The sequence below is a fragment of the Phoca vitulina genome, unplaced genomic scaffold, assembly GCF_004348235.1.
Source record: "Phoca vitulina isolate PV1807 unplaced genomic scaffold, GSC_HSeal_1.0 scaffold7, whole genome shotgun sequence".
Lineage (NCBI taxonomy): Eukaryota > Metazoa > Chordata > Mammalia > Carnivora > Phocidae > Phoca > Phoca vitulina.
Window position 1 is genome coordinate 13,466,064 of NW_022589710.1, and position 22,524 is coordinate 13,488,587.

The 22,524-nt window shown below is 34.8% G+C and overlaps 1 protein-coding gene across 5 annotated transcripts in view; it reads left to right on the plus strand.

Moving 5' to 3' along the window:
• MIPOL1 (mirror-image polydactyly 1) overlaps positions 1–6,811 on the plus strand; it is a 317,013-nt gene extending 310,202 nt beyond the window's left edge. For 3 of the 5 annotated variants that reach the window (XM_032404975.1, XM_032404973.1, XM_032404974.1), the window contains exon 13: positions 3,618–6,811. In XM_032404975.1, the coding sequence (XP_032260866.1) occupies positions 3,618–3,684 (67 nt within the window). In that variant the 3' untranslated portion in view covers positions 3,685–6,811. The remainder of the gene's footprint in view (positions 1–3,617) is intronic. The other 2 variants (XR_004299527.1, XM_032404977.1) reach the window with 2 other exon arrangements.
• The last annotated feature ends 15,713 nt before the right edge of the window (positions 6,812–22,524 follow it).

A 22,524-nucleotide genomic window follows, 5' to 3' on the forward strand; every position in this document is an offset into this window, starting at 1 on the left:
AAATGGAACCTACAGTGAGATTTTTACTTTGGTACAATTCTGTTGGTGATGAGGAATTTGTTCTGTTTTCACTTCTTTCTGTTGGAAAAAAAAAAAAAATATATATATATATATATACACATATACATATATAATCAGTAAGAGTAATTCAAGCCCACCAAAATTTAGAAATAAGCCTTAAAAGTTGTGCTTTTGGAAGTAGTATAGCACATCAGAGAGATCAAAGAGGTGGTAATTAGACTTAATATTGCATCCTAGCTCCAAAACTCACTAGCAGTGGGACTCTGATCAAATTACTATCTATATGTTTTGGTTTTGTCAGCCAATGATGTCTACTCCATGGAGTTATCTTTGAAAATTAAGTGTGTGCATAATTTACTTCTCATAGTTCCTGGCACATAATCAGTATTAAGAATTACTTAACCATTTGGAGCACCTGGGTGGCTCAGTTAAGCATCCCACTCTTGATTTCCTCTCAGGTCATCATCTCACAGGGGAGGGGGGCGGAGATCAAGTCCCACATCAGGCTCCACACTGGGTCTAGAGCCTGCTTAAGATTCTCTCTCTCCCTCTCCCTCTGCCCCTCCTCCACCCCACTCACGCAATCTCTCTCTTTAAAATAATTAAATTAATTAAGAAATAAGTTAATTTTTGAAAAAGAATTCCCGTTTAAAATATATCACAATATTCATTAAGAGTGAAAAATAAAAGTACACTGATTAAGAAAATTGGTAAGTAACTATGTTCATCTACCTGATGGAAAAGTGTGTATTCCATTGTAGTACATATACATTATCTGAATACATAGAAAACATAAAAATAACGTTAATTGAGAAAATAAGTTTTCTATCTAAAATATAGCTTTAAGTATATTTTTCAAGTTTATATAGAAATTGTACTCTAGCAAATAGTAGTTTGTAACTATTATTTTCTAATTCTGTGCACTGTCATCAATTTACTTTCTTAATGTGTTACTAAAATAGCAGGTGAAATACACTGACAATTACTTTCCCAATTTGACTTCAGTAAGAACTTGAGAAAATTTTTAATGAAGCTAAATAATCCATCAACCTATGGTCTGAAAGCCCTCGTGGAAGTAGCTTTGAACTGCGAACAAGAAAACCAGGCCCAGATACGTCACTGTTTTACCGCAGGCCTCGTATAAGTGTTTACCTGTCTGTGCTTCAGTTTCTTCATATTGAAAATGGAGAAATCCTAATCCTAGTTCTAACCCGTTTCCTATTTCATGAAGCCCTTGGGAAACTATCACTGAGTAACATGTAAAGTAGTTGGAACCCAATTTAGTAAGCTACATAATTTTTTAAAGGTTGTTGTCAGCTTGGACAGTAAAGAATAGCCCTTGGGCGAATCCTGCAAGCTGCTTGGACAGCCGTACACAGCCACCTTCCTCTTGGCACCGTCCACGTTTGGCAGGTGTATTCCACTCCTTACAGGAAGGGCTAGGTGCCTCATTGTGTTTCAGGAGTCAGTGAGCTTTTACAGAGCTAAGTAATTGACATTTTTTTTCACTTCTGAGATCAAATTTTCATACATCATTCAACCTGGATAAACTGAGAATGTGGTTGATCTAGTAATTGTTGAAACACAGTAAAGACAGCGCAAGACGTGATATTTAAGTATTTCCTTCTAACCTCTTACCTTAGCAAGACATGAGTTCTAAATGGAAGTATGTCCTAATGTATAAAAAGGAAACTGAAGTAGATGAGCCTGTTAGTAAAGGAGAAGTCAAAAGAGGCACAACACTGATTCATCCAGTAATTTGGGGTTCCACTGATTCTGAGTTCATAGTAATAATAGTAACTGCGGAGTACAGCTCACTTTGACATTATGAAGAAGATTTTTTTGATAGTAGTATAAATGAGGGTGGAGGGATATAACTAACCACCTTGAAAGTAATATTTTCTGGCTTTTTTACAATGTATGCCAAAAAATGCTGTTAAATGGCCTGTCAATATTTCTATCGGGAGTCCTTTTTTAACAGTTAATTGAGGTTACTATCATATTTTAAAAATACATTTAAATTTTCATACTGATATTTTTCTTGCCCCTCCTCCAAAGTTTAGGTTAGTGAAACTTTGTGTTAAAGAATTTATGTAATCCTATAAATCATCAATTTCAGGGTGTATAAGATAGCACTAGTTTTTATCACTAGGGAAAACCCAACTAATACAGATTGGCCTGTGAACACGGTGAATTGTCCAGTGAATCTTCTCATTCAGTAGTCTGAAGCTGTTTTAATGGACACATAATACTTTTGTATAATTTTTTACATTTGAGAAATTTGTGGTAATAAACTTAGGCAAGATTTGCCTTTTTACTCTAAATACTAGCATTTCTCAAAGCAAAGATTTTTGATCCACTGAATTATTTTGTTTCATCCTCTTGTTTTCTGTTAACAGAACTCAGTATATGCAGAATCATACAATAAACTTGATCTAGCTTTCAGAGTTGCATGCGGCTGATTAGCCATGTAAACCAGTGTGTATGACACTAAGAATACCCTCATTCCTTTAGTGTCTAGCTCTGTGCTGTGTTTATTTGCAAAGGACCCTCATGCATGGATCCATATAAATGAGGCAAGCTGGAGCAGACTAGACTATGTTGCTCACCAGTCTTTGAGGAGGAAGACTGTGTATATGAAAACTGGAAGATTTCTCTGTGTGTAACTTCAAACGGGATTTTTTGTTGAGGTTTTATGTTTTCAGTAAAAAAATAAAAGGAAAAAAATCAGTGGTCTGATTCCATCATCTCTTGTCAAGCAAAATCTCACTGATCTGCATGAATGCCATCTCCCACCCATAGAGTAGCCTAAGAACACTACAGAATGGACTTCTGAACTCTTGACTTTATTTTCAGTATAATTGGTGAATTTTTTCAATCAACTAAAAAAAAATCACTTGTCTTTGACTAGAAACTAGAATCATTGCTAGCCTGTTTATATTACTCAGAATAGAAGCTTCTTTTTAAATGTACTACAGAAAGTCTGGTTTTTATTAGCATCAAATCATTTGTGTATATTTAAATGATTTTCATGCCACTAAAACGTGAAGTTTTTTTCCAGCTGGCTAATTCCTAATTATTTTCATCAGCTGACTTTCGGGGGAAGGAAGAAATGTCATGTGTCAGAATTGTGTAGCATACCAGCGTGTCACTTATGTAGCTAAGTAACAGGTGTAAGAGCGATGGTATTTCTGTACTGAAATATGTACTTCTTAGGTAAAAATCAATTTGAAACTGCTCTGCATTTCATGTACCATCTTCTCATTACATAGTAAATGATTCATCCGTAGCCTTAACGCAAGCAGGTAAATGTACTGAAGTGAGTATGTTATATTTTTCATGTAGCATCTAAAGCTGACATAATCTGAAGATCTGGGTTAAAGTTTGTGTTGTTACTGTTTTTTTAACCTCAGATACTTGGCACTCTGCACCAGTGTGTCTTGCTGACAGTAATGCTTTGTCTCTTAACATGACTACCAGCACTGCTTGGTCACAGGCAAATACTGTTCTTTTTCAGCCAAAACATTCCTGACAATAACTGCACTTTTTGTATTCTTTCCCCCCCTCCCCTTCCCGCCCTCCTGCCCCCAACTTAGGTTGGAAAGGCTGGTGGACGTCCTGAGGAAGAAGGTTGGAACAGGGACCATGAGGACAGTGATCTGACTGAAAAAACGGCAGTCTGGGGAAGCAATCACATCTGGTGACCAGGCTGCTTCATTCAACACTGTGTAAACACTAAAGCCTTAACTTAGCAAACAGTTGTTAGAAGTGGGACACTCCAACCACATTCCAAGCTGAGATAAAATCAAATCACAAATGTTTAACCACTTTGCTGCTGACTTATTTATCCAAATGTATTAACTACAGACTTTTACCAATGAGTAGCTATAAAGTTGCAGCTTATTTTGTAACTATTTTATATCTCACTGTATTGAATATAAATCTTTTTACCGAGAGACCATTATAGGTCATATCTTCACAAATGGCCCTTTCTGAGTCAAAATGCAGCAAAGTAAATATTGTCTAAACCTTAATCCACTGTGTTAGGTCAAAACTTCAAATACATGCATTTTTCAATATACAATTTATTTCTTAACTGATGAGAGAAGCTCAGACATGAGAGTGTATAGTCTTCCTCCAATGCATACACATAATCTTTGTTAGTATTAAAGAATATTAAATCTAAATACCAAGAATTAAATGTATACTTTGCTCTAATAAGAGTTTGATATTTTAAAATTACATTAATCAAGGCATGATGTTTATTTCACTACAAATAATGCAAACTGTTTTCAATTAAAGAAAAAGAGGATATTGTTCATGTGTACTTTTAAATTCATATTGTCAACACTTTTTAATGTTGTGACTGAATTATCTGAACTCTATTTAAGCTATAGAAATTGCCAAGTCTGTCTCATAGGCTGGGACACCTTTGGCTTGAAAATTAGCATGTGCCAGCATGACTTTAAAAGGCAAGAGGCCATCAAACATGTTAAGTATTATCACTTGAATTTTTGTTGCGGAGGAGGGGAACCCAATATACAATAAAATTATAATGTAAAAATATAAGGACGTGGAAAAAAAGAAAACTGGCAATTTTGTTTGGTTACCTACTTTTTTCTTTTATTTAAAAGATAATTTTAAATAGTTACGGCATAGCAGTCACTTCTGATCATATGAAATTATGAATAAAACTAAGATTTATGTATTTGGCTATAGGAAAAATTTCTTCTTTTTTTTAGATTGAATAGATGAGAGGCCAGTAGAAGATGACTATGCCTGGAACAGGATGAAATAGGCAAGTAGAGATTGACTTAGTGAAAATTTTGTAGGAAAGTGAAAATTTTTCTAAGGCCATACAGTATTATAATTGATCTTTAAGATTGAGCTAAGTTATCTACCATTGCTTGTTTTGGGGACAAGAACAGGACAGTTTATTGCACCATTCTTTCATACACCAATGGAGATTATTTGTGTGATTTTTTTTTTTTTTTTTACTCTGCACGAAAATGTAAGGTGCTTTATCACAGAGTGACAAAAGAATCATAATGTTAACAAACTCAATTTCCTCCTCATTAAATTTATTAAATGAACTGGCAGTTAGAACCACCCCATTGAGTTCCAATTCAGAATTTACTCATGTTGCCTGCTTTTAATTTTTCTTTAAACTATTAGAATTAGAAAATAAGGAACAACAGGGGTTAGAAATAAGCTAACTGGATCTCCTCTACAGCCCTAAAGAGAATTATAGCCTTTCATAGGCCAGTGACTAGATAAATAGAGAAATCTGAAATAATTTGGTCAGGCCTGGAGTCTTCTCTCTGAGCTCCTTTGTGAAGGAACAGTGCCTTTTAAGTCATGCAGGTAAGTAAAGAGGAACAGTTCTTGTCACAAAATAGTCCATTCCTGAATCCTCTTCAAATAAATCACAAGTAAACTTGAATTTTCAGTTTAGTCCTGAAGACGAGACAAATCTTTCTTGAGTTATTTTGCTTGGGGTTTTATAAAACACACTCTAAGCATAAAGACATTTTGCAGTTTCCAAACATCTCTTCCTATCCCTAACTGATCAGATTAGAGCAACCAATTCCTGTAATTAATATCCAGAACTTTTAAAGAATTGGATATTATGAAGCTAAGTTTATAAAACAATTCTAATATTTACTATTGTGAATGTAGATAATCACTACCAAAACATCACATCCCCTTGAAAATTAGTCCTGTACAAAATTACAGATGCTAAGTATTACAGCCAGATATTATCAATTGATTTCTGGCACTTAAAAATGTGCACCAACAATGTTTCAAACAGTCTTTACATTTTTTTGTCTATGAAAGAATGGCCCAGCTCACTGAAGATCAGTTCTCCACATATTCGGTAATAATGCAATTTCAGTAGTCCATGCTGCCCAGAGATGTTTCTTTGAGTTTGCCTTAAATATTATCAAGTCTAATTCCTTTGATAACATGAGAATTCACTTACCGTTGTAAAAATAAGTTCAGAAGAAAAGCAGAAAGATAATACAAACATGTGTAGCACTTGATTTATTATAAAATCCTTTCACACCTGTATTTTTATTTGATCCTATCAACAACGACATAATAGCAATAATGGTAAATTATATATACATATATATCAACCACATAATGATGATGATAATTGTAGTAGTATAGTTATTATTACTACATTTTACAAAGGAGGAAGTAGACTCAGAGGGTCTAGGAGTTTGCCAAGGACCTGTTAGGACTTACAACTGAGGTCTTATGACTAAACTCCACACAGCCATACCTCTCTAAACCTTTCTATAAAAAAAAAAAAATGAAAATTTTAACTCTTGCAAGTTTTGTTATTATTGTGCCATTTCTTTTCTACACATACATATAAATTTGCTAACAATGGAGATGGTATGCATTTCTTTCAGTGAAGTGCAATAATGTGAACTGCATGGGTAAATAGCATCACATCACCTCTCTATAGTGTTATAGTAGCAGCATACTTTGCCTTAGGCTTCACTCATTAGGAGTGACAATTCATTGTTAGTAAAAAATAACCTTGAGTTTCTTTGTACTATTTTTAATTTGGCCTGACGCTGAAACCTGACAGTGTAGTTTTATCAAATGGTGGTATGAACTTCAAGGCTTACTTTACCTCCTAGAGCAACTGTTAGAGATAGAACTGGTTATAGGCAAATTATAAGCAAGGTTATTGATTATAAGCAAGGTATGAGGAGTTATAGCAAAGTTATTAGTTAATTATTAATCTATGAGAAATTTTAATTCTACCTTTATAACTAAGCCATTACGTTAAAATTATTTAAAATATTTGAAATATTTTATGTAATAAAATATTTGAAATATTTTATGTAATAAAATATTTTCCTTATTCAATGAGAAAGGTGGTCCTTTGTATATATCCTTATTCAAATAAACTGAAGAATCTTGTCAGTCACTTACTGATAGAATTAGTTTACTTCACAAAAATGTTAGAATATTAAAAATCTGTAGTTTTAATATTGGATATAGTTTCATAGAAAAGCATTTTTATATGTAGTATTTTTAAAGATCATAGATATTTTTTAAGTTTCTATTTTCAAATACTCATGATTAATGAGTCATTATAATGATAAAATAACCATGGCTTACACATTTTATCTTCTCACATATGGTTTGCATGGAACCCAGATTTTTCCTGACATTATTTTGTTGTTGATAACTGTTATTCACAACTAACCTATCAATTGACCTATTAATATCTATATACATGTATATATCTGTATACTTAGATGTATACACACTGACACACACACAAATACATTTTCCCTTTTAAAAATTTGATTTATAAGTCCACTGTTAGGCTCCAGTGACTTCAGTATTTTGTTCATGTTTTATTAGAAATGCACGTGGTTCCTGAGGCTTTTAAACAAATACATGGAATGGTTGAAAGATTTATATTGCTCATGCTTAGCTAAATATGTCATCTCTAGAAAAGATGTGGTTTATTTTGGCACTGTTTTAAAAACTCAAATATTTTAAACATTTGTTAAGTTGGAGCTTGCACATTTGAACTAGTAGCATACGTTCCAGAATAGCTTCTCAAGTTACCAAACTTTTTGTAATCCTTTTACTAGAATAACCTTTTTTGAAGGTTTTTTTCTGTTCTTTTTTATTATGTACTGTAAGTTAAATTTATAGAAGTTGGAGTTATTATTTTTAATGTAGGATTTCATAAACAGAAGAGGACAATGATGAGTATTTATTTTTGAGAATCATTAAAATATTGTATACCATTTCTACTTCTTTGCAGAAATCTTATTTTTAAGATTTTTTATTAATTGTATTGTTATCTAAGTATAGTTTTGGAGTACACTAGTACTTTTGAAGCCACCAGTTTCTTGACTGATTATTAACAAAGATGCATTTTAATGCACAAACTCAAATATCTAAAATATATATATATTTATTCATATAAAATCCCCTACTGCAAATCCTACACATTTCAATGCAATTCTTATACATTGATCTTAATCAGATTTATAGTGGTGCAATCCTGAAGATCCTTTACTGGATATGCCTATAAAATATACTGCAGTAAGAAGACCAATTAAATTCACCATCAAACTGTGTCTGACTTCCTTAACAAATTTAATAAAGATAAAAATTGATAGGAATAAATTTTTAGGTACTTTAAGAAACTTTAAAAACTATTTAGATATAAAATAAAATTATAACAATAAAATATTAAAGATAAACATTACTTTTGGTAATATGGTTAGGAAGAACCTGGGGTGGGGGGCACCTGGGTGGTTCAGTTGGTTAAGCGTCTGCCTTCGGCTCAGGTCATGATCCCGGGGTCCTGGGATTGAGCCCTGCATTGGACTCCCGTGTTCAGGGAGTCTGCTTCTCCCTCTCCCTCTGCCCCTCCCCCCTTCTTGTGCTCGCGCTCTCTCTCAAATAAATAAATAAAATCTTAAAAAAAACAGGAAGAAAGAAAGAAAGAACCTAGGAAGGGAGATTAGTTCTCTTAATGAAAAAATAATAGACAGATTGGAATCTACTACAAAGCACCTCTACTAATTTTGGAATTTGTATGTGAAATTTTGCTGTAACCAATAGCTGAAATCTAAAAACACTGCTTCTATTCTGTTTAATTATTCAATCAAGGTAAAGTAATGTAAATAACGTACATACACTACATAATACCTGCAGGGAACTTAGTGAACTTCGAATTTAAAGCTTAAAGTACATGGCTAAAAGAGGACGAGGGTGGGGTGGGCAGTAAGAATCTTTGGGGCAGAGATTCTATAAACTATTCATGTCTAAACTGTCACATCACAGTTTACAAAAATTGTTGTCTCACCCTGTATGGTCTTTGTGATGTTATCATACATTTCACTTCTACATATGTACACAATAATAACATTGTTATTATTGTTGCTTTATTTTTTTTTTTTTTAAGATTTTATTTATTTATTTGACAGAGAGAGAGAGGGAACACAAGCAGGGGGTTGGAAGAGGGAGAAGCAGGCTTCCTGCCGAAGGGAACCCAGTGTGGGGCTCAATCCCAGGACCCTGGGATCAGGACCTGAGCCGAAGGCAGACACTTAACGACTGAGCCACCCAGGCGCCCCTTATTGTTGCTTTAATCACCAATTTTTAAGAAGATTTTAAAAAGTAAGAACATTATTTTATATTTACCCGCATATCTACCATTTCCGGGGCTCTTCTTTATGTAGATCCAATTTTCCACCCACTATCATATTCCTTCTTCCTGAAGCATTTGTCATGTATACTAATGCAAGGCTGTGAGTGATGAGTTCTTTCAGCTTTTGTATGTCTGAAAAATGTCTGGATTCTTTTCTTTGCCTTCATTTTGTGAAAAAAGTTTTTTGCTGAATATAGAATTTTAGGATAATTTTTTTTTCGGTATTTTCAAGATGTTGCTTTTTTGTCTCTGGCTTGCTTTGTTCCTGCTGTCATTTTCATTTTTGTTCTCTACATAATAATGTCCTCTGGCTGCTTTAAAGATTTTTCCCCTTGTCATTTGTTTCAGCCAATTAGATTAGGATGTGTTATGGTATAGATTTCTGCATGCTTCTGTGCTTGTGGTTTGTTGAATTTCTTGGACTGTGCGTTTGTAATCGATGAATTTTTATAAAGATTTCAACCATTTTTTTTTAAGATTTTATTTAGGGCTGCCTGGGTGGCTCAGTCGTTAAGCGTCTACCTTCGGCTCAGGTCATGATCTCAGGGTCCTGGGATCGAGCCCCCCACGTCGGGCTCCCTGCTCAGCGGGAAGCCTGCTTCTTCCTCTCCCTCTCCCACTCCCCCTGCTTGTGTTCCCTCTCTCGCTACCTCTCTCTGTGTCAAATAAATAAAACCTTTATTTATTTATTTGACAGAGAGAGAGGGCACAAGCAGGGGGAGCAGCAGGTAATGGGGAGAAACAGGTTCCCCACTGAGCAAGGAGCCAGATGCAGGACTCCATCCCAGGACCCTGGGATCATGACCTGAGCTGAAGGCAGACATTTAACCAACTGAGCCACCCAGGTGTCCCTCAACCATTATTTTTAATAGTTTTCTGTCCCACAAGTCTTTTTCCTCTCCCTCTGGACCTACTATTCAATATATATTAGGCCACTTTAAGTTGTCCTACAGCTATTTCATGCTTCATTTATTTTTTTTTCAGGCTGTTTTTCCTCTGTGTGTTTTATTTTGTATAGTTTCTATTGCTTTATTTTCAAATTTACTAATCTTTTCTTTTGCAGTGTCTAATGTGTTCTTAATTCCATCCAGAGCCTTATTCTTTGCAGGCGTATTTTTATCTCTAAAAGTTAAAGTTGGGCCTTTTTAATTTCTCTTGTCTCTCTCCTGAATTGATTTATGCCTTATGTTATCTTCTGGAATATAGAAAACATAGTTATAAGAACTGTTTTAATGTTCCTGTCGTTAATTCTATTATCTATTCCATTTTCAGGCCTGTCTATTGATTTTTTTTTTTTCTCATCATGAGTTATATTTTCCTGCTTTGCATGCCTGCTGACTTTTTTTGGATGTCAGTCATTGTGTATTTTAACTTGTTGAGTGTTGGATTTTTTTGTTTTTCCTTAAAATTTTTTGAGCTATGTTCAGGGATACAGTGACACTACTTGGAAACAGTTTGATCCTTATAAGGCTTTTTTAAGCTTATTAGGCAGGATCAGAGTACCTTTAATGTCAGGCTGATTTTTTTCCCACAGTTTAGGCAACACCCCTCTGAACACACTACCTGTGGAGTATGAGGTTTCTCTTTGACTGATCACAGCCTTGTGTGAGTTTTGGTTATTATCCTGCCTGCTCCTTTCTGGTAGTTCTTACCCTCACCTGGTAGTTTACTGTCACACGTGCTGGTCAGTACACAGAGGAAGTCAGAGAACGCACTGCCGCTCTCCAGAGCCCACTGCTTTCTCGTACTCTCCCTGTGCAGCACTCCCCACTGCATGCGGACTGACTCTTCTTCCGTACTCTGACCTGCAAATCCTAACCACCTTGGCGTCCCCCACAATCTCAGCTCTGGGTTCTCAACTCAGGGAGGCTGCCAGGCTCTGTTCCATTACCCCTCCCTGCACTCTGCTCTGTAACCTCTCCAGATGGTAAGCTGTGTTAGTCGTAGGGCTCACTTCATTCACTTCCCTTCTCTCAGGGCTCACTGTCCTGGGCTGCCAATTGTCCAAAGTCCAAAAACATTGATCCATGTATTTTCACCATTGTTTGCTGTTGTTGTGGTTGGTTTGGGGTGGGTTTTTTTTTTTTTTTTTTTTTTTTTTTTTTTTTAGATTTTTATCTTTTTCTTTGCTTTTGACAGTTTTGTGCCTGGCTGTGGCCTTCTTTGTGTATTTCTTGCTTGATTTCATCCATCTTATTAAATCTCTAACTCAATGTCTTTTCTCAACTTTAGGAAATCTTTGGTGAATATCTTTTTCTCTTCCTTCTGAGACTCCAATTTTATATTTATTCACTATGTTCCCACATGTTGCTTTCACCCTCTTCTGTATTTTCCTATTTTTCCTCTATGTACCCTAGTTGTGAATTTTCAAAATTGTCATTTATTTCATTAATCCTGTTTACTGCTATTAAAGCTATCTATTCAGGTCTTAATTTCAGATTCTGTACTTTTCAATTCTATAGTTTCCTTTTGATTTATTTATTTATTTATTTATTTGGTACGTTGCAATTCTCTGGTGAAATACTCATCTTTCTAAATATATTGTCTCTCCCTCTGCTTCTACTTTCTTGAATATACTAGTCGTAGTTACTTAAAAGGCTATGTCCACATGTCTACTAACTCCAATATCTGAATCATCCATAATCTGTTTGTTTTTTGCTTTCTAGATGCATGGTCCTCTCTCGGCATGCCTATTAATTGTTGACTGAATATAAAACATCATGACCCTCTGGATGATTTTGTCTTCCTCCAGAGAGGGCTTATTAGCCTTTCCTCTATTGGGAAGATTGAGTGGAAGCTAATCACCTTAATGCAGTTAGGTACTGTGCTGAGTTGTAGCTGGGTTATATCCTGAGTAAGGCTCAGTTTTCTCTGGTTTGCCTCTCTTCTGATGGCGTAGCTCAGTCAGGCTTTCAGTGGTGCAAGTGATAGTTTCACTGGGGCCCGTTGAGATGGTCTCATCTGAGTTTTTTGGGTTGTTTGTTTGTTTGTTTGTTTGTTTGTTTAAGTAGGCTCCATGCCCAGCGTGAAGCCCAAAGCAAGATATGAACCCACAACCCTGAGATCATGACCTGAGCTGGGATGGAGAGTCAGAGGCCTAACCGACTGAGCCACCTAGGTACCCCTCTTCTGAGCTTTTTTAACATCCACTTAGGACAGCTCAGAATTTGCCAAGTATTTTGAAGGGGATCTGGGTGTGTGTTTCAGGCCCTTTGTCTCCGCAGGTCTATCACTCCAGCCTTGCAAGATGGCCAAAAGCTGTTTCCTCTGTCCCCAGCAGCAGTCTTCTGCTAGGACAAAGCCCAGATTATCATTCTCTCACCTTCACCCAAAACCAGCAAATGCCTCCAGGGGAAGAGTGGCTGCAGATCATCAGTTTACCTCTCTGTTGTTCTCTCTTTAGAATCTTAGTCCCTTTCCTCTTTGTTTTAACCCCTCTCTGATACACCTTAACCAAATAACTTTTTGTAAGTTATCCAGCTTTTCTTGTTTTTGTCAGGAGCATTGGTCTGCCACAAACTACTCTCTTCTGTCTGGAAGCAGAATTTCAGTGAGTCTTTCATTTCTGTTGTTATGTTTTTTTCATTTCTGAACGTTATATTCTCTTCATTCCCAAATCCAGTTGGTCATTTTTATGGCCTTTTGTTCCTATCTCATATTTTCAATCCCTTTTTATCTTATACATTTTAAACATGCTTATTCTGTACTTAATTTCTGATAATTTTAATATCTCAAGTATTTCCAGCTCCAATTTTGCTGTTATTTCTGCTAGCTACATTTATGCTACCTTATTTCTTTGGATGTTTGGTGATTCGTGAATGTGAGCCTATCTTTCTTAGAATTATCCTCTGTGGAACTTTTCAAGGCCTGGGTTGAAGGTGGGTGCCTCCGTAGAGGCTTCACGTTTGCTTCTGTTAATCCCCTGGGAGCATGTACCAGCCTCAGAGCACTTTAAAAACAATCTGAATTGTATTGGGCCAATTTTATTGATGATAATTTGGGTCAAAAGCCCACCTGAGGGCTAGCTATGGTTATAAAATTCATGGCAGTTCCCATGTTTATAGATTGGAAGAATTAATACTGCTAAATGTCCATACTACCAAAAGCAGTCTATCGATTCAATGCAATCCCTATCAAGGTTCTAATGGCATTTTTTACAGAAGTGTCAGAAACAATTCTAAAATTTATATGGGACTGCAAAAGACCTAGATAGCCAAAGCAATCCTGAGAGAGAAGAACAAAGTAGGAGGCATCACACTTCCTGATTTCAAGCTATACTATAAAGCTATACTCATCAAGACAGTATGGTACTAGCATAAAAACAGACAAACAGATCAATGGAACAGAATTTATTTTGTCAACTAATATTTGACAAAGGAGCCAAGAATACTCGAGAAAAGACAGTCTCTTCAATAATGCTACTGGGAAAACTGGATATTCTATGTGTAAAAAAGTGAAAGACCCATATCTTGCACCACTCACAAGGATTAACTTGAAATCGATTAAAGGCTTAAATTGAAGACCTTGAAGCATGAAACTCATAGAAGAAAACATAAGAACAAAGCTCCCTGACATGGGTCTTGGCGCTGGTTTTTTGGATATGACACACAAAACACAAGGAACAAAATGAAAAATAAATAAGTGGGATTATATCAAACTAAAAATCTGCACAGAAAAAGAAACCATTGACAAAGTGAAAAGACACCTGCAGAATGGGAAAAAATATTTGCAACCATGTATCTGATAAGGGATAAATATCCAAAATATATAAAGAAATATAACTCAATAGCATAAGAACAAATAGTTCAATTAAAAGTGGGCAAAAGATGTAAATAAACATTTTTCCAAAGAAGATATATGAAGGGCCAACAGGTATATGAAAAGATACTCAACATCCCTAGGCATTAGGTAAATGCAAATCAAAACTACAAAAGAATCTCACCTCATGCCTATTAGAATGGTCATCATCCAAAAAATAAATAAATTCTGGCGAGGTTGTGGAGAAAAAGGGAACCCCCCTTTACATATTGTTGGGATTGTAAACTGGTACGGCCACTATGGAAAACAATATGGAAGATCCTCAAAAAATTAAAAATAGAACTACCATATGATCCAGTAACTCCACTTCTGGAAATATGTCCAAAAGATGTGAAAACACTAACTCAAAAGGATATCTGCGCCTTCATGTTTCTAGCAGCATTATTTATAATAGCTAAGACATGGGAACAACCTAAGTGTCCATCAACAGATGAATAGATAAAGAAGCTGTAGTATATATATAAAATAGGATATTATTCAGCCATAAAAAAACCCACAAAATCCTGCCATTTGCAACAACATGGATAAAACTTGAGGGCATTATGCTAAGTGAAATAAGTCAGACAGAGAAAGACAAATTTGTATGGTCTTGCTCATATGTGGAATCCTGAAAAATTCATAGAGGAAATACTTTTTTATTCTACATTCATAGCCTGAGTTCAAGATTTTTTCCTTGGATGGGCCCCTGGACTTTGTCCCCTACCCCGTGCTCCACTAGAAGTCCGTGAAAACCAAAGCTCAACTTCACCCCATATTAGGGCAAATGCTTTCAAAGTAAAAACTGCCTTTTGTACTCTACTTACCATTGAAGGTTCCCAGTTTTCCTTAGGTTTTGGCCTCTGAGTATTCCTCACCGACTAGCAAATATATTGATAGCTTTTGAGAAGATATTTGTTATTTTTCTATCCAGCATTTTTAGTTGCTTACTGAGAGAGGTTCCAGGTTCATCATAGCAAGAAACAGTAGTCAGGGCTGAATGTTATTAAATGTGTACACACACACACACACACAGATAAAATTGTACTGCTAATAAATGTTCTGAATTTAGTTCCAAATTTAGTAGCACTCGTATACATGATTAAAATGAGTAGATAATAATTTACTTTTCAAGATCCATAATTGCAGCTCTTTGTCCCCACCAGTAACTACAAGCAGTCTTTCATTAAAGAAAAGAAAATGATTGAATAATCCAAATTAGCCTGGGCAAGAAAACTAACAGCTGCCTAAAATGAAATGTTTGAGTTATGAGCCATGTGCCACTTTGGTTTATCTGCAGCCAAAAGGTTTAGAATCCTTATTCAATTAACCACGTTGCTTGGGAGGGCCTGGTTGCCCTGAATCAGAGCTGCCTGGTGATGAGTAAGAGGTATCCGTGACACGCAAGTTCAGACCTTGCAACTCTGTTTTTGTTGTTTGAACTTTCTTCTCCGTTGTAGCTAGGGATCCGGCATGGAATTTAAACACTTGTGTGGTAACTCCATTCCTTCGGCCATTGTGTTGTTAAGCTCTAGCTAACGAACTTTTAACACTGGCTCGATGTAAAGCAAGACTTAGAAAAGAGCAGCAATCAGCATTTCAGGTTTTATAATTAAAACCATACGATTTCTGTGTCTTTAGGAAGTAAGTTGCCCTGGCCTGTCGAGTCCAACTGTTGCCCCAAAAGTAGCCTTCATAATATGTGTGAAAAATAAAGAAATAAACCAAGGTGTATCTAAGAAAGTTTAAATTAAGGAGTGACTTTCATTTCAAAAATCACACCTGCTGTTAGGAAAACTTCAAAATGCAGGCCTGTTTTAAAACTTAGGAACTTTGCCTAAAATAAAGGAAACAGACTTACATAATATTTGCAAAGGTGAGTACTGCCAAATGCACCAGTCAAGTATACTTTGTCTCATGTGGCCCTTTTCTTCCATGCCAACAGTTGTTGCCTAGGGAGCTCCTCCTGATAACGTCACAAAGAATGTTTCTCAGACCCATATAGATTGTGTACACGTTGGCTTGCTAAAGTCAAGTTTTGATTCTAAATCTCTATGCTTCATTTTGCTTCTAAGCATACCGTTTGAAACAAAAAACAGGTGACTACAAGAGAGGAGACTGAATTTCTTCTCCAACTCCTAAACCAGTTGTGAAGATAATTCTGGATGAGAAAATTTAAATATAGTTTGAACAGTGATATATACTATGACATAAAATGTCTCAGAGTTTGAAGAATTACTTTGAAGAATTACTCTACACTTGAATGTATACACGGATTTCTGATGTCTGACATCACAGTCTTTTCACATTACAAAATTAGATTTGCTTTTTGCATCTTATTTTCTTAAACTGTGGTCATATTATAAAGAGTACCTGAATACTTTCATTTAGGCGACATAATGACATACTTTCATTTAAGTGAATATGTAATCTTACTTGTCAAATAGAAGTGAAGAAAACCTTTTGAAATCAGAAGTCTCAATTAAAACTTCAATCTTGTCAAAATCATCAATTTCTGCTGTTATAAAATTGCAACAACTCATTCCAGAAATAGAGCTATATTGTAGACTGAAAATTTAAATATTGCAGATATTATTGTCTTTCAGTTGCAGTGAGAGAAACAATGGTTTTATTATTTCAAGAGTCAAAGAATGAAGTGTATGTGTACTGTTTTGTTTGGGTGTTTTTTGGTTTTTAGATTTCAGGAAAGTTTTCTGGTTCTATATTGGATTAAAAAAAAAAAAAACCACCAATTGCCCAAATCATACCTGGAAATTCTGGCACATTATTTTTTTTTCATATGGATGGCAAGAAAATTAATAAAAGTAACTTTCTATCATACTAATACCTCTGATGCTATGCTCCAAGCTTACTCTCCCATTTCAGTTCCTACCCTGTATTTTCATTATTTAATTCATTTACCGTCTTTAATCCTCTACTCAGTCAAATCCACCTTCATGTGTTTAAATCCAATTCATCCTTCAAGAATACTTATGCGCCACCCCCTACATGAAGCTTTCCCTAATTCCCCACCCCCACCTCACCACCAAGCCACAGCTAATCTCTCTTCTGTATGCCTTACAGTTCTTTCTTCATCTCTATTAGGGCACTTACTAGGTTTCCCCTTGTTTCAGTATTCCTGTACTATCTCCCATTAAAATGCAGCTTCTAGAGGTCATTGTTCATATTTCTTTGCACAGGTAAAAACTTGATAATGATGAAACCTAAATCTTCCAACTATATTGTTGTTTTATAAACATTTATGTGACCTGTCTTTCTAAAAAAAAAAAAAATACATATATATATATATATATATATATATACACACACACATATATATATGACAATAGATTTGAGTATTCTTTCTTAAAATAGTGGTATTAAAATACACTATCATGTCAAATTATTTAGCACCTGGCATATTACCAGGTGAAACGTGATTACCTGAAGTCTTTAACTTTTAACCATAATCAGTTTAAAGTGAAGAGTTGCAGTCGTTGCTGTTGTTTGTTTGATTTTGATTTAGGTTTCGTTTGTTAATCAGAACTTCTTGTGTAGCTGTTAAATGTTGGTGCTATAAAGTTCAAAGTTGATAAAGTGAAGACAAGGTTTCATTGTCTTGGAAAGTTTAAACAAAATTTCCAGACCCCAAAATAGGACATTTAAATCTTTATTGAACAACAGTAATAATCAAATTGCTTTCTGGAACCAAGTGTGTCAAAAATCAGTCGGAGAGAAGATAAGCAATGTATAAACCAGTGTGGTGTGTTTGGATGCCTTCTGATATTGCTGTGATCTACTTTTTTTTTTTTCCCCAAACTTGCTGTGTCTGCTGTGATCTACTTTAAATCATGATTTCAAATTCAGTGATTCCTCATTTCTGAAAAGTAAAATTTTCTCTCTTTTTTTTTTAAAGATTTTATTTATTTATTTGACAGAGAGAGACACAGCGAGAGAGGGAACACAAGCAGGGGGAGTGGGAGAGGGAGAAGCAGGCTTCCCGCTGAGCAGGGAGCCCGATGTGGGGCTCGATCCCAGGACCCTGGGATCATGACCTGAGCCGAAGGCAGATGCTTAATCACTGAGCTACCCAGGCACCCCGAAAAAGTAAAATTTTCTGAATTCTGATTATTTTGATAAATTTTCTTGATATTTTACCTTCTGGTTATATATTATTATTTCAATACCTAAGCCATATTTTAAGATATGTGTGAACAAATAAATTGTGCATGAACATTTCCCACCAAGCTACAGCTTCAAAATTTAATATTTAGTTACTAATTTTATTTTATCTCTACTTTATTCTCCACCAATTTTCATCAGGCAGCTTGTTAAATGAAAATCCTAAAGCTTAAAAGATGCATACCATTTTCCAACAAATAGGTCAGTTATATCCAAGGCTTTTTGAAACACTGGAGCATTGAATATTCACTGCATTTACTTGTATGACCATGACATTAACACACTAAAAATCTTTAAGTTCCTTAAGGAAGACTTTCTTCTCATAAATCTGTCCTGGCTGTGTCTAACCAAATTACATTTTCAAGAAAGTATGTCCTCTGAAATTGTTTTTAATATGTACCTTACACACAAAGTTAACTATCTTGGTTATAATTGATTGCTGGCAGAGTGATTCACTTTCAATAACAGTATTTTGTTTGTAACTTTCTAGGAAATACAGCTCCTTTACTCATCAAGCAACAGTAAACCAAAACTACCAACATTGTTTACCATGTTGAAAAATTAAAATCATAATGAACAGTGCTCAAATGCTGGCAAGTGGCTAGATGGATCATCTCTGTCTTAAAAGTAGCAAAAAGGTTAAGACGCTAGCTATGTTAAGACTTAATTTTTCTTGAAATTCATCAGACAGGAAATGGAAAATACTATAGATTCTTAGCTTTTATCTTGAACATCTGAAGTTCTCTAAGTTAGTAATTTTTTACTTGGAAGTACATCTTTAGTACCAGGATCCTCCCATCTCTTTGGAGCCAATTAATTAAAACACATAGTCACCTTATGGAACTTTCACATTTGGGTAAAATGAGAACAAAGGAATTGAATAATTTTTATAATGTGAGCTTAAACAGGCATTTTCAAGTACAAATGTGTATCCATTCCTAAGCTCCTGCTTCCCTATCTGTTTCTGTTAAGAGCTGAAACTTGTGCCATCATGGTTAATGTTTTGACAGATTTTATCATAAATTCTGCTGTTGTAAATTTTCCTTGAGCCAAAATTTAACATGTTGTAAGCTCAGAAACAGTTTTTACTGTTAGTGACGAGAAAAGGAAATAAATCAGTTATGCTATTCTAAGTGATGGGAGTATACATTATACATTATTTGAAATTTAGGAGTAATTTTCATTTTGTATGTCCAAGGCCTCTCAACTGTCAATAAAACACATAAACACATTCTATCACAAGGAAGACTATCCAAAGGAAATATTAGGTGGCTTATATATGCTCACTAATTTTATAATAAAAATATTATCCTGAAATTTTTTAATTAAGAGGTCCTTTGCCTTAGTATGTGGAGTCAAAAGTGTAAGCCTTCAACATGTGATTAATACAAAAGCTATGGGGTACCCACTTTGTTTCCAAATAATTTATCAGAATTCTCATTAGTTAGAACCCCCCATTCTATGGTGTCTGTCATCTATTATTTGATAACTACATAGAGTATTTTCTTACACATACTCCCAATCATTGCTATCCCTTAAAGCCTGAAGACCTAGATTTTTTTTTCTCTCTAAAACATCTTTAATGACCATGACCATTAATATTTACTCATAAATGCATTTGTACACAGGCTTAACCATAGTACATGAGTGAAGAAAAAAAGAGTTGTTATCCAGTTCTTTACCCTAGAATAAATCAAATCAACAAATATTTATCGAATGTCTACTATGTGCAAATAGCCCTGGACTGGTCAGCTTTTAAAAGCCATCCAACTTTTCACATTGACAAATCCAAGCATTATTATTTCAAGCATTGCAGGAGCTGCCTCCATGTCTTTTAGGTGACAAAGGCTATGAGGACTCTGGATTACTTGGAATAAAGAATGACAAGGAAGAGAAAGCTAATTAACAGGCTGAAAAGAGAAAAACTAGCCTAAAATATCACCGATGGATTGCATCATGTATGTATGTGTGTATATACACGTATGTGCATATGAGCTTAGTGCATGAGTGTATTTTATGTATGTGTATATATCTATATACACATGAAGAGAAGAATGAGTGAATTTGAGAAAAATAGACTTTGTTAAGATGACATAGAAATGGGCATTTACATTTGAGTTCAGAGCTTTGCTTTAGAAATAGGTTTAAATGTCTGGTTAGTGTTATATAACACTAAGTCCTATGGTATAATGAAGCCAAAATGTATCATGGTGTAACAGAAAGATCACTCAACTTGGTGACCCAAGTTCTAAAACCTAGCTTGCCCTAAAATCTATTAGAAGATGACCTCCTCAATCAATAGATTTATATTAGAAGTGACTCTACATTACTACTATAGAAAATTGTTGTAGGGTCCTAAAAAGTTAATTTGATCATAACTAAGAGAAGACACTTGAACGCTCATTGTAAAGATTCTAACTGTTATTATAAACTAAATAAAAACTACCAGTAAGAGACAAAATGAACATTCTTTATTATATATTACACTACTTTATTATACTATACTATTTTATACTACATATGATGCTATGATAGTCTCTGCATTTAATTTTGTTAATCTGTAAAAGATAAATAACATACTATCATACCACGTCAAATAATTAAATGTGTTTCCTTAGTGAGATTTGAAAGGGAGGCTGGTGATAATTTCCAGCTTTACCAAATAGAATTAATCCTGGCTACTTTGCATAATAAGTATGTATATATGTTGGCCATTGAAGACATTGTCATTGACATTCTCACAGAGGATGTCTGGTGTCAATTTTAAAATATTTGTTTAGAAGAACTAATTTTTTAATACCCATTTTTGCCTCCTATTGGTAGCCTAAGTTTAATTTCCAGTGAGCATCGAAGCAGACTCTAAATAACCTTTTTAAGCAGCATTTATCTTTTTCTAAAGTACCTGAAATTAATTTCTCAACTTTTGTGTGGGGGAAAATGTTATAGCTCTATTATTCAAAGTTTATGTTTCTGTTACATAAAGTGTTGGTTATTAAAATCACTTTGAAGCCAAGGTATCTTCTCATATATCTTTTTAATTGTTTGATTCTTTGCCTATCTGGTTGTAATTTATTTTCAATGCATACCCTAATTGCTCTGTAGTAAATTTTGGATTTCTTCTCAGCTACAGTGTTTCTCTTCTTGGTAAAACCATGCTATTGGCCTTTGTAAATACAAGAATCACTTTCAGTGTATTACTACATTGATTTGGTCTCTTTCGCTTATTTCCTTGATATATTGTAACTAATGTCTTTGGATATATTCTAAATAGGATTTCACTTGGATGGTCCAGATCTGAGTGCTTATGTTCGTGAAGAAATACCATCTTTAGAGTTGTTTCTAATTTTCCTTTCATCTTTCCCCTCCTTTGACCAGTATTCCCAATACTAAGACCCTCTCACCTAGGACCTAGCCTGGATTCACCTGCCCCCTTGTGGTGTTCCTCTCTGAATAGTTAATTGATTTCTGAAATTTGGACTTGGTATTACTTATCCTGAAAAGAGAAACCTCATCCTATCACTCTTGTTTAGCAGTCTAGAGTCAGAAACGTTTTCTTCTCTTAGCCCCTGGCTAACACAAGAAGAGGAAAAAAGTGGGGTGAGTTGTTTTGATTTTTTGTTTATTTTTAATTCAGCACACAAGAAGGAAATTGGGCAAGAAATGAGTTGCTTGGAATAAATGATGAAAATTAATTTTGTCTAGAATCAATACTAGTGACCTGCAGATTGATAAGGTAAAGACATGTTGCAAAAGTTCTCATAAAGCAACTTAAAATCAAGTTTTTTTCTATGTCAGTATCTCCTTTTTTAGTGAGTGAAGAAAGAAGGGAAAATGGTATTCTATCTTATTTAAATTTTAAATAGATTTTGTAAGCCTTTCATCAAGGATGAATTCATAAATATAAAAAATAACTTAAACCTTGTGTTCTGTGTAGTTGAGTATGTCTGATACAATTGGCACAAATTCATTTGTGTTTCCCTTTCGTAAAAAGCAATCTCTTCGCATGCCACAGGACTAATTTTTACATCTTCATTTGGAGTTAAGAGAATTTGCACATGGAACAGGGTTGTATATGGTCAATGAGTGAATTACCTACGCACAAATTCAGAGACATTTTGCAAGAATAAGGACTTAAGAATTCAGTCTCTAGTTAACAAAGAATAATATAAAGATAAAAGAAAGGGAAAAGGAAAGAAAAGCAGTATATATATAACTAAGATTGTTAACAAGTACGTTTTTAAAGATGGCCTTTTCCGTTAACTGTAAATATTTCTAACAGAAAAGAGTTGTCTCTTTCTATGCTGTCCTACCTCCCGCCTCTACTC